Source organism: Tamandua tetradactyla, chromosome 11 (genome assembly GCF_023851605.1).
Source record: "Tamandua tetradactyla isolate mTamTet1 chromosome 11, mTamTet1.pri, whole genome shotgun sequence".
Taxonomy (NCBI): Eukaryota; Metazoa; Chordata; class Mammalia; order Pilosa; family Myrmecophagidae; genus Tamandua; species Tamandua tetradactyla.
Window position 1 is genome coordinate 94,542,409 of NC_135337.1, and position 12,173 is coordinate 94,554,581.

General features: G+C 43.0%; 1 protein-coding gene across 1 annotated transcript; it reads left to right on the top strand.

Annotated features, from left to right (window-relative positions):
* Nucleotides 1-10,089: 10,089 nt before the first annotated feature.
* LOC143649705 (olfactory receptor 10H1-like) lies at nt 10,090-11,040 on the top strand. Its single transcript, XM_077119632.1, has one exon. The coding sequence runs from the start codon at nt 10,090-10,092 to the stop codon at nt 11,038-11,040; it is 951 nt and encodes a 316-aa protein (XP_076975747.1).
* The last annotated feature ends 1,133 nt before the right edge of the window (nt 11,041-12,173 follow it).

Here is a 12,173-nt window from a genome sequence, read left to right on the forward strand (position 1 = left end):
AAAATACTCTGCCAACACCCCCAGACTTCAAGATGGAAGCATAGCTCCTTGGAGTAGCACTTTAGGTTACTTAGATTGACCCTGACAACCTCCCCATCTCATCTTCAGTCTTTGTCATTCCCCGGCCTGGCAACTATATTCAGCCCCAACACTACTCATGTCTCTCACATCCTCTTCCATGCTTTATTCTCTCTGTCTGTTAGCACTCTCCTTCTTTCTCCATATCTGACTATCACTATGCAATTAAAGATTCTCAGCACCTCCTTTATGGAACTTTCTCAGGTCCTACTTGCCCACTCATGCAAGCTCAGGATATATCACACCATATTACAACTGTAATTTGATTTTTTTTGTCTTGCTTCCTAGTGATGTTGTTCGTAGGAGAAACATCCAGGCTCATTCATCTTTGTACCTGAGTACCAGACACACAGCAGGTGCTCAATAAATTTTCACATACTTCTAACCTGGTGTGAGTCTATATATAAACTCAGACAAGTTCTTTTTAGTCTGGTTGGAACAGATAAGATGCAAATTTTTTAGGTCAAAGTCATATGATTCCTGCATAAAAAAATCCTGCAAATATTTCAAGGCTTTAATTTGTACACTTATTCTACTACCTGACTTCTAAAGGTTTTTCCAGTGTTTTTAAAATTTCCCCAGGACTCATTCATTTGAGTTAAGGATTCATATAACCCACTATAAGCAACTGTCAGCTCATTATACCAAAAAGAACTATTCACACCTTGGTATCAGTTGGATGACGATAAGCCAATGCCTTGAAGGATTATGACACAAAAAATAAGTACCCATGGGAAGAGAAGACCAGGGGGTGTCACTGTTAGATCTGTTTGAACTACCTCTTCTGTGGAAAAGGGGACACAGAGCTGGCTTGGCATACTGGTCTTTCCTGACAGTTTAATTTGGCAATTTTTCTTAAAATTTAAAAATCACATGAACTCAGACGTGTCCATCCTGCTACTTAATTTGGATTTGAATCAGTTGTTTGTGTGGAGTGAAAGATATGAAAAGATGCCCATTGTCTGATTCTTACTAAGGATGAAATACTGGATCAAACAAGGAGTCCAACAGTGGGGGATCAGCTAAATACCCACTGCACATATTCATAAAATTTGGAGAGGATGCAGAGAAAGAGGCACACTTATCCACTGTTGGTGGGAATGTCAAATGGTGCAACCACTGTGGAAGGCAGTTTGGCGGGTCCTCAAAAAGCTGAATATAGAATTGCCATACGACCCAGCATTACCATTGCTGGGTATCTACTCAAAGGACTTAAGGGCAAAGACACAAACGGACATTTGCACACCAATGTTTATAGAAGCATTATTTACAATTGCAAAGAGATGGAAACAGCCAAAATGTCCATCAACAGACGAGTGGCTAAACAAACTGTGGTATATACATATGATGGAATATTATGCAGCTTTAAGACAGAATAAACTTATGAAGCATGTAATAACATGGATGGACCTAGAGAACATTATGCTGAGTGAGTCTAGCCAAAAACTAAAGGACAAATACTGTATGGTCCCACTGATGTGAACCGACATTCGAGAATAAACTTGGAATTTGTCATTGGTAACAGAGTCCAGCAGGAGTTAGAAACAGGGTAAGATAATGGGTGACTGGAGCTGAAGGGATACACACTGTGCAACAGGACTAGATACAAAAACTCAAAAATGGACAGCACAATAATACCTAATTGTAAAGTAACCATGTTAAAACACTGAATGAAGCTGCATCTGAGCTATAGGTTTTTTTTGTCTGTCTGTCTGTTTGTTTGTCTTTTTTTTTTGTACTATTATTATTATTTATATATTTTTCTCTATATTAACATTCTATATCTTTTTCTGTTGTTTTGTTAGTTCTTCTAAATCGATGCAAATGTACTAAGAAATGATGATCATGCATCTATGTGATGATGTTAAGAATTACTGATTGCATATGTAGAATGGAATGATTTCTAAATGTTGGGTTAATTTCTTTTTTTTCTGTAATTAATAAAAAAATTGAATAGTAAAATGCCTTTGTAAATATTAGGTGGCTTTATAGCAATAATTCCCAACTGCGAGCATTTGGTGGTGTGTGGAGAAATTATGGTTGTCCTGACTGGGAGTAGGGAATGGTCCTGGCATCTAGTGAGCGGGGACCAGGGAGATGCTAAACATCCTTCAATGCCCAGGACCATCCCTACAGCAAAGAAGGACTGAACCCAGATGTCAGCAATGCCAAGGTTAAGAAACCTCGTTCTACATGGATTCACATGGACTTTGCTCCAGGACTTGAATGAAATAGTCAAGTTGCAGGAAGATCCCTATGGGACAACCCGACCTGGATTAAAGCATCATCTTCTTTACATTTGCTTTATGGGCTTGCATTGGTTCTTATGTCACAGGCCTAAAACTCTGGAAGGACAGCCATCAAATTAACCATCACCCTTGCATTGCAGAGACATGGCGAGTCTTAGACCTATTTGCAGCATTTTGACTACTTAATAAGAAGACACAAACTTTCATTGATTATTTGATTTTTAAAAGTCTCGAAATAGAAATATATCCCCTCCTAATTATATATCCAAGAGAAATAAAAACACATGTCCACACAAAAACTTGTACTAGATATTCATCATAGCATTATTCACAATCCTAAAAGGAGGAAACTACCCAAATGTCAATCCATCAACAGATGGATGAATAAATAAAATGTGGTCCCTCCATCCAATGGGATAGTATTCAGACCCAAAAAAGAATGGAGTTCTGACACATGTTACAACATGGCTGAACCTCAAAGACCTAGGTTGAATGACAGAAGCCAGACATAAGATTCCATGTATCATATGATTTTATTTATACGAAACATCAAGAATAAACAAATCCTTAGAGACAGAGAGAAGACGAATGGTAGTAGATTGGGGGAGGTGCAATAATTGGGATGTGATAGCTAAATAGTACGGGATTCTTTCTGGTATGACAGAAATGTTTTGAAATTAACCATGATGATGGTTGCACAAACCAGTGAATATAATAAAAGCTGCTGAACTGTGCATTTGAAGTGCATGAATTGTGTGGTATATGAATTGTATATCACTAAAACTCTTTCAATAAGTTAAAAAAAAAAAAGGGAATTTAATTGTGCAAGTGGCCCTGATGGGGAAAGAAGAATGGGGAGGGGTATATGGGCTTTCCTTCTCGGCGCCAACAGGCAATCTTTGAGCTTTTCTCCTGCCAACATCAGCAACCAAAGCCCCAAGCCGCAGACATGGACACCAAACTCTTCTTGAGCCCCTGAGATTCTCAATAATTGACTCAACCATGGCAGGCAGGAGGGAGGGAAGGGAGGACACAGACCCCCTGAGAACTGTGTGTCCCAAGAGGTCCCAGCATCCCTTATGGAGGCTGAGTGAGTGGCAGGACCACAGCGAGAGAAGGCAGTGGGCAGGAGCTGAGGGAGCATAAATGACAAGGTTCAGGCTCAGGCAAGCCCCTGCCACAGGTGGTGGCCAGGGTCTTTCTTCCGTCCAGCCCACACTCTCAGCCTCTGCCTGCAGAGAAACTCTGAACCAAGGCATCCTGCAGGGGTGGGGCAGAAGCAGGTGCAGGAGCTGAAGCCTCAGGTGAGTCTCCTTCTCTCCCATCCACCTGACCAGGGAAGACTTGTAGAGCAGCATCTGCCACTATCTCAGAGAAATTGCCCCATTTGTACAACTTCTCAGGTGATTCATGTCTAAGGGACAGGATTCAGGGCCCGAGGAGAACACAGTAGTGGTGATTGCTTTGCACGTCTGAACTCACATAGAGATTTCACAGCCTCATGAGGTAAGTTCATTGGACAGATGGGAAAGCTCAGGTGTAGGAAGAGGTAAGACATCACTCAAAGTTACCCAGAATGTTGGTCTCTCTTTATTTCTTTCCTTTGACTGTCCTGGTTGGAAACCAATGGGAAACACTAGGGAGAGAGAGCAAGGAGGCAAGAGTATTCTGAACCAGGGGTATGTAATAACTGCAAAGACCAGAGGGGAAAGATGGGGTGAATTGAAGGGTGTATGGATGAGAAAGGGAAGAGAAAAGGAAGAGAAGAGGTGGCTGAGATAGCAGAGAGTTTGTGTAGACAGGGAGGCAAAACAGGTACACTGAGAAGAGGCAGCCAGTTTGTGGGCAAACAGGAAAAGGAAAGAAGACAGAGCAAGTCTGTTGTTCTCTCCTGGGGGCTCTTTTTTATATCACTTTTAAATTGTGAAATATAACATATATACAGAGAAAAGAAAGAAAAAGCAAAAATTTTCAAAGTCACCACAACAAGTAGTTAAAGAACAAATTTCAGTGTTTGCTATGGGCTATCATTCCACCAATTCAGATTTTGCCTTCTAGCTGCTTCTAAAAGGAATATGAATGTAGTGATTCAGCAGTCATACTCACTCATTAAGTCCCATTTTCTTTTTTATAACTCCTCCTTATCCCTTGATCCCTCTCCAAATCCATAGGGATCTCTGGGCAATGCCCAGCTTGATCTTCTCCTATTGAGATGTGTCAATTATAAAGGATCGGGATATGTAAGTAGATGATAATCTTGGAGATGCTGGTTCCTCTGGGCTTCAGAATCTAGGTGGCCCAAGAAGCCTCTGGAAGTTATAGGTTCCAGGAAAGTGAACGGTGCATGAAACTTCCATAGGGTCTCAGTCAGAGCCCTAGGTGTTGCCAAGAGTTAACAGAAGTGCTGTTGGTTGGGGTTTGGCAAACCATGGAAACCAGCAATATATAGGTGAAGCTGCATATGTATAGTTTTCAAAATATCCCCTGAACTCTACCTCTACTGATCCCTCCTAGCCACTGATGCCTTAGTTTCCCTCCCACACTTCTTTTTCTTTTTTGTCAGGAAGGTGCTGTCAATCACATGGCACCAGGGTTGGATCCATACCTGGGGGCCCTTTCGATGCCAACTTCTAGGAAACATTTGAAATATCTGAAGTTTTTTGTGCATGTCATAACAGCATTACACGTTTTATTGTAGATTTGCACGTGACCAAATAATTTTTTATCCATGACCAAATTTTTCTAGAGATGCTCCATCTCTCCCAAAAATGCATTGAAGATACATTGTACTTCTCAATTTTCAAAGAACTTTTATATCAACAATCCTACTTCACCAGTGCAACTGTGATTGAAAATAAGAGAAGGCAAGCATTATCATCTCTCTTTGACAGTTGGAAAGAGACGGAGACTTTAAAGTTTTCCCCAAGTCATACAACTAGTAAAAGCGGAACTGGGATTTAGTTTGGAGATACTTTTGACTGTCAGGACTGGGCAGGGTTCTCCTGGCATCCAGTGGGTGGAGGCCAGGGAAGCTGCTCAATACCTGATAATGCTCAGGGCACCCCCATCCCAGCAATGATCTGGCCCCAAATATCACTAGTGCTGAGACTGAGAACCTCTGCCTTAGGGGTACATGTCAGCAGGACTTGTCCATGGACAGGTCCCTTGGTAGGCAGCTGGCTCCACTGAGGTTTCCTCTAAGTGCCAGGTGGGCTCACTTGAGCTCCAGGTAATAGTCTTGCACTGGGACTGTTCACTTCACCTAAAGAAGAAACTGCTAGGTATTCTGCTGGTGGACTAATGTCGGGAGGCCAGGTAGTTAGTCTGGGGATCCAAGGATATGGTGAGGAGTGCACTTTAGTCCAAGACTCGTGCCCCATCATGACTCTGGGTGATAAACCACTGCTCTTGTAGCTGTAGTCTGCGACCCCATCAGAGGCTGATATTCCCAGCTCTGTGCCACGTCTCCTAAACAGCGTGGACACTGCACTCCTAAAGCTCCCTCCTGCTTTCCCTACAGCTGTGGATTTTTGTGATTTGTTCTTTTGTTATAATTTTAATGGGATCTTGGGAGTGAGAACGTTGTACACTCATCCATGAGAAAGCAAACTTCTCTTTGGTTCCGAGATGGGGCGCGGACACTGATTAACAGTCACTAATAAGTGGTGAGTATAATATAAAGGTTTCAAAAAGAACTTTGGGGTGCAGCAGAACTAAGCTCTGATCCTGGCTTCCCCACCCCTGAGATGTGCTACATTTGGAAACCGAAGTATCCTCTGTGGGGCTCAAGTTCTCAGTCTGGGGATCATTGCAGTACCTTTTCATGTTGGTGTAAAGACCCAGTGAGAAGTGAATGAGGGCCATCTGGTCTACCACGCACATCCAATAAAGGGCAGCTGTCCCCATTAACATCATAATCTCTAACTACTTGGCTGATGGTACGGACATCACAACTCTAGTCTTGAAGGACACTTAGTCCAAGGGTGGGAAATAGACATGTCTCCAAATCATGGTCTCATGACACTGTCATGAGCAAGGAGCTTTAAATCCACTTGGGACTTGTTTTTCAGACACCTTGGAATAAGCAATTTATTCTGCTTTGGGAAGTGAAAGTTCAAAGGGCTGAGCAGAAGAAGTAATATTTAATTGAATCAACAATAAACAGCATTTTTTTGGGCAGAGAAGGGAAATGATGGGCAACGACATGGCTTCAGGAAGAGGGAACATGTCAAGGAGATTTGACTGCCCCCACACGATCAGAGCTTCTGAAGAAGGGGAAATTCTGCCTCGACCCACATCTTTTTTGGGGACATTTAGTAGTGTTTAGAGATATTTTGTGTTATCATAACTTGGGGGAGTGCATTCAGCCTCTAGTGGGTGAAGGCCAATGATGCTGCTAAAGTCCTGCAGTGCACAGAATAGACCCAGGAACAGAGAATGATTAGTCCTCCTGTGTCAACAGTGTGAAGGTGGGAAACCCGTCCCTTCCCACTGGGGAGCCCCAGGAGACTTGTTACATCAGCCTGCATGATCCCAGCCTCTCTTCAAGGCTCTTCTTTCTAAGCTAATGACTTTGTCTCCCTCCTATAAACTCTGAGAGGCATGACAGGCGGTAGCTCATTGGGGTCAGTGCCCTGGGGAGCTAAGGGCAGAAGCTCTGTTGTAGGTAAAGAAAGATGCAAGGAACTCCTGGGGAGGGAGGCCAGAACTTTCCTGAATCCAGCGATGTTGAAGGGATGCAACCTCCAGTCCCCATAATAGGGCTTCCATCTTCGGTTCTCATCTCCTCCCTGTCGGGCTCATTTCAGGACCCGACACCACATAAAAAGGCATTTGATACCTTAATTTTTAAATTGGGGTAAAATACTTATAACACAGAATTTGCCATTTCAACCATTTTAAAGTACACAATTCTGTAGCATTAACCACATTCATATTGGGCTACTGTAACCACACATAGTTCCAAACTTTTCTCATCACCCCCAGTGCAACCCTGTACCCCAGGGGCAATCAAGCCCTGTTCTTCCTTTTTCTCCACCCTACAATCACTGGTCGTTAAATATATACATACATATTCATAGCAGCACTATTCACAGAAGCTGAAAAGGGAGAAACAGCTCCCTTGCCCCATCACCATGTGGATGGATAAACCAAACGTGGTCCATCTATACAGTGGAATATTATTCAGGTATAGAAAGGATGAAACACTGACCCGTCTAAGACATGGATGGACCTTGAAAACATGATGCTGAGTGAAAGAAGCCAGATGCAAAAGTCATGTGTTGTGTGGTTCTATTTATCAAAATGTTCAGAATAGGCAAATCCATAGAGATACAAAGAAGACCATAGGCTTACTACAGTTTAACCTGTGCCTTTCCTAATTAAAATGTAGTTTAAAATAGTTAAGTGTTTGATAAAGACACATTGTAATCTCCTTAGATTAAAGTTATTTACTGGGCACTAATCACGTGTGTGTGCTCAAACTGATTGCATAGATTTGATTATCATATGTAACACAGACTCTGCTCTAAGAATAACATGTTTATTTCTCATCACAACCACCAGAGGTAGGTAGGAGGAAATCGAAGTAAGGAAAGGCGGAACTTGCTCATGGCTACATTGTGGGCAGAAGAGAGATTCGAGCTCAGGTGTGTGGACTCCCACTCTTTTGTTTGCGAGGTCTCATTGCCCCAGAACTTGGACAGGGAAATGAGTGGAATGTTATTGCTGACTATTTCCTTGGAGTCTGGGAAACTCCTGACTCTGGTACTTACATTAAAAACCCTAGAGAAAAAATCTGAGGGGTTCAGATGAGTCACAGATGCTCTCGGGTCCAAGGATGGTGTAAGAACATCTGGTCCTAGGATGGGGAAGCATGTCAGGTCCTGGAACAGTGTAGACATGTCTGGTGTAGGATGGGGAAGGCACATTTGGTCCTAGGAAGGGGTATGCACACGTGATCCAAGGATGGGGTAGGAACATATGGTGCCAGGATGGTGTAGTGCAGGCATGTCTGGTCCCAGGGCGGGGGTTGCTGTCCGCATGACTTGTGGTAGCCAGAGGCATGAGCAGGTCAGAATCTATAAGAAAAGGGAATAAAGGGAGAGTGGCAATGGTTGGAAGCTAAGTAAAGGATCATTCTATTTTTGGAGGAAATACAAAGGGATGGTAAAAGATACAGTCTTGGGAGTAAGGCAAATCCTAGGTTTACGTCTTGACTCTACCATTTCAAATGATTCCACTTGACCAAGCTGCTTGACGTCACTGCACCCCAATATTCCTTTTCAGTTATGCACAATGAAAACGGTAACTTCCTGTTTCAACAGCTGAATCGATAAACAAACTGTAGCTCAATCATATATGGAATATTCTGTGATTACAAGAAATGAAATCTCAAGCCATGAAAATATGTGGAAGAGACTTAAATGCATGTTGTTAAATGAAAGAAGCCAATCTGAAAAGGCTACATACTGTTTGGTTCCAACTATATGACATTGGAAAAAGGCAAAACTATGGAGACAATAAAGAGATCAGGTGTATGAATAGGTGGGGAACGGGGCATTTTAGGATAGTGAAACTTTTCTATCTGATACTGTAATGGTGGATAAATGACATTTTGCATTTGTCGATAGCCATAGAATGGTATACACAGTGAACTCACGTGTAAACTTTGAACTTATGTTACTAATAATATACCAATACTAGTTCATCCATTGTAACAAATGAATCCCACTAATTGCAATAGTTTGGAAGCAGTTAGGGTCCCCAGGAAAGGCAATGTTCTTTTAACCCATCCCTCTGGGACACACCTATTATGGGTGGGACCTTTTGATTAGGTTATTTCAATTGATATGTGATCCAGCCCTTTCAAGGAGGGTCTTAATCTTTTTGCTGGATTCTGTTCTGAGAGGATAAATGACAGAGGAAGCCACACAGAAAAAAGTTACAGAGATGCTAAGAGAGGACTCATAGAATCTCAGAGAAGAGGTCACTGGTACCATGAGCTGAAAACAATGAAATCCAGGAGCAAAAGGCTAGCAGACACTGGTCACGTATCTTGCTATCTGACTGAGGAACCCTCAATGGCAGAAGCCTATCTTCGGAGAAGATATCATCTCCTTGATGCCATAATTTGGACATTTTCCAAATTATGCCTAGAACTATAAATTTGTAAGCAAATGTATCCCCATTGTTAGAAACCTGTTCATTTCTAGTATATAGCATCTCATCAGCTTCAGCAAACTGAAACACTAAAGCAAGATATTAATTCAATAATTGTGGGTAATTGTGGGTAATTCAAAAAATGTGAATGAGGGTAGTGGTAATTGACAGGAACTCTGGACATTCTAGAAATTTTTTCTGTAAATCTTTAATAAACATACAAAAATAAACTATAGGATCCAAAGTTTCTTATCTTTTTATATTTTACTATATCTTACAAGACTTTTGAGACAAAGAAAAGTAGAAAGAACATAACAAATGCTTATGTGTACATCAACTCTATTTAACAGTTCTTGGTGCTTTGACATACTTGCTTCATCTTTGTTTTCTTTTCTTTTGCTAAAAAAGAAATGCATCTTCCTCTCTAGGTTGATGAGAGAATTAAATTACAAGAGGCAGAGAGAGGGAGCTCAATGAATGCTAGAGGTCATCATTTTTCAGCAGCAGCCCTTCTATGGTCCTGGGATGGTGGGAGCTGGTGAACTTCCCCCATGCAGAGGCTGACCTCTCCCTGTCCCACCCCCTCCCAGGCACAGAACCCATGCAGGGGGCCAATCGCTCTGCATTGCCTGAGTTCACCCTCGTCGGCTTCTCCACCTTCCCGTGGCAGCTGCTGCCCGCCTTCTTCCTGCTCTTCCTGCTGATGTACCTGGTCACACTGCTGGGCAACCTGCTCATCATGGTCACCATCTGGAGTGAGCGCAGCCTCCACACGCCCATGTACCTCTTCCTCTGCGCCCTGTCCACCTCCGAGGTCCTCTACACCTTCACCATCATCCCGCGCATGCTGGCTGACCTGCTCTTCTCACGGCACTCCATCACCTTCCTGGCCTGTGCCAGCCAGATGTTCTTCTCCTTCACGTTTGGCTTCACCCACTCCTTCCTGCTCACCGTCATGGGCTATGACCGCTACGTGGCCATCTGCCACCCCCTGCACTACCACGTGCTCATGAGTCCCCGAGGCTGTGCCTGCCTGGTGGCCTGGTCCTGGGTAGGAGGCTCAGTCATGGGGCTGGTGGTGACCACGTCCGTTTTCCACCTCACCTTCTGCAAGTCCCATGAGGTCCACCATTTTTTCTGCCACGTGCCCCCACTCCTGAAGCTGGCCTGTGGAGATGATTTTCCGGTCGTGTCCCTGGGCGTGGGTCTGGTGTGCATCACAGCCCTGCTGGGCTGCTTCATCCTCATCCTCCTCTCCTATGCCTTCATCGTGACCACCCTCGTGAGGATCCCATCTGCTGAGGGTCGGCAAAAAGCCTTCTCCACCTGCGCGTCCCACCTCACTGTGGTCGTCGTGCACTACGGCTTCGCCTCTGTCATCTACCTCAAGCCCAAGGGCCCCCAGTCTCTGGAAGGAGACACCCTCATGGGCACCACTTACACAGTCCTCACGCCCTTCCTTAGCCCCATCATCTTCAGCCTCAGGAACCAGGAGCTGAAGATCACCATGAAGAAGACCTTCCTCAGCAAACCCCATCCTTCTAGTTCTTGAGCAGCCAGTGAGGTGGTGTTTGGGTTCCATGGAGGATACCTGTCTCCTCATCTGTACAATGGGGTTATACCCATCTGTGAGATTGCTGTAGATATCCATGTGTGACCACACCATTTCATGGTAGGTGCTCAACGAGTGTTAAACATTTTCTTCCTTCTTCCTTCTTGGCTATGTGTCTTAATCTTAATTAAAATTTTTTGTGACATCTTTATTGAGATGTAATTCACATACCATATAATTCCTCCATTTAAAGCGTACAGTCAATTTTAGAACATTTTCATCACCCAAAAAAGAAATCCACATCTATTAACTTTCACCCATTCCTTCTTTTCCCAGACCCTGGCAACTGCTAATCTACTTTCTGTCTCTGTAAGTTTGGGTGTTCTGGACATTTCATATAAATGGAATCTTAAAATGTGTGATCTTTTGTGACTAGCTTCTTTCACTCAGCATAATGATTTTTTAGGTTCATTCATGTTGTCGCATCTATCAGAACTTCATTTCTTTAAGAATTAAGCATTGTGGAAGATAAATGTAACACAAAATAATCTTAACCATTTTAAGTGGACAATTCTTTGACATTAAGTCCGTTAATGTCACTTTTCCTTATTTCCAGATTATTTTCATCATCTTAAAGCAAAACTCATTCATTTAGCAATAATTTCCCTCCTCAGTCCACCCTCCCACCATCTCTGGTGAGTACTCCTCTGCATTCTGTCTCTATAAATTTGCTTATTATAAATGTTTTACAGAAGAGAAACCATGCAGTGTTTGTCATTTTGCTTTTGCTTGTGTCACTCACAATGAGGTCTTCCGGGTTCATGCATGTTCTAGCACGGGCCAGCACTTCACTTGCTTTGATGAAACTGGTTAATATTCCATCGTACAGCTCTACCATATGCTGTTACCCACTCATCTGTTGGTGAAAACTTGGGTTGCTTCCATATTCTGGCAGTCGTGAATAATGCTTCTAGGAACATTGATGTGCAAATATCTGCTTTCGATACTTTGGGTATATATCTAGGAGTGGAGTTGCCAGGTCTTATAGTCATTCTATGTTTAATTTTCTGAGGAATCTCCAGACTGTTTCCCACAGGGGCCGCACCATCCCACAGTCCCACAAACAACGCACG

Excerpts from the sequence above, each read along its gene's own strand:
- LOC143649705 (XM_077119632.1), top strand. The coding sequence starts at position 10,090 with ATGCAGGGGGCCAATCGCTCTGCATTGCCTGAGTTCACCCTCGTCGGC.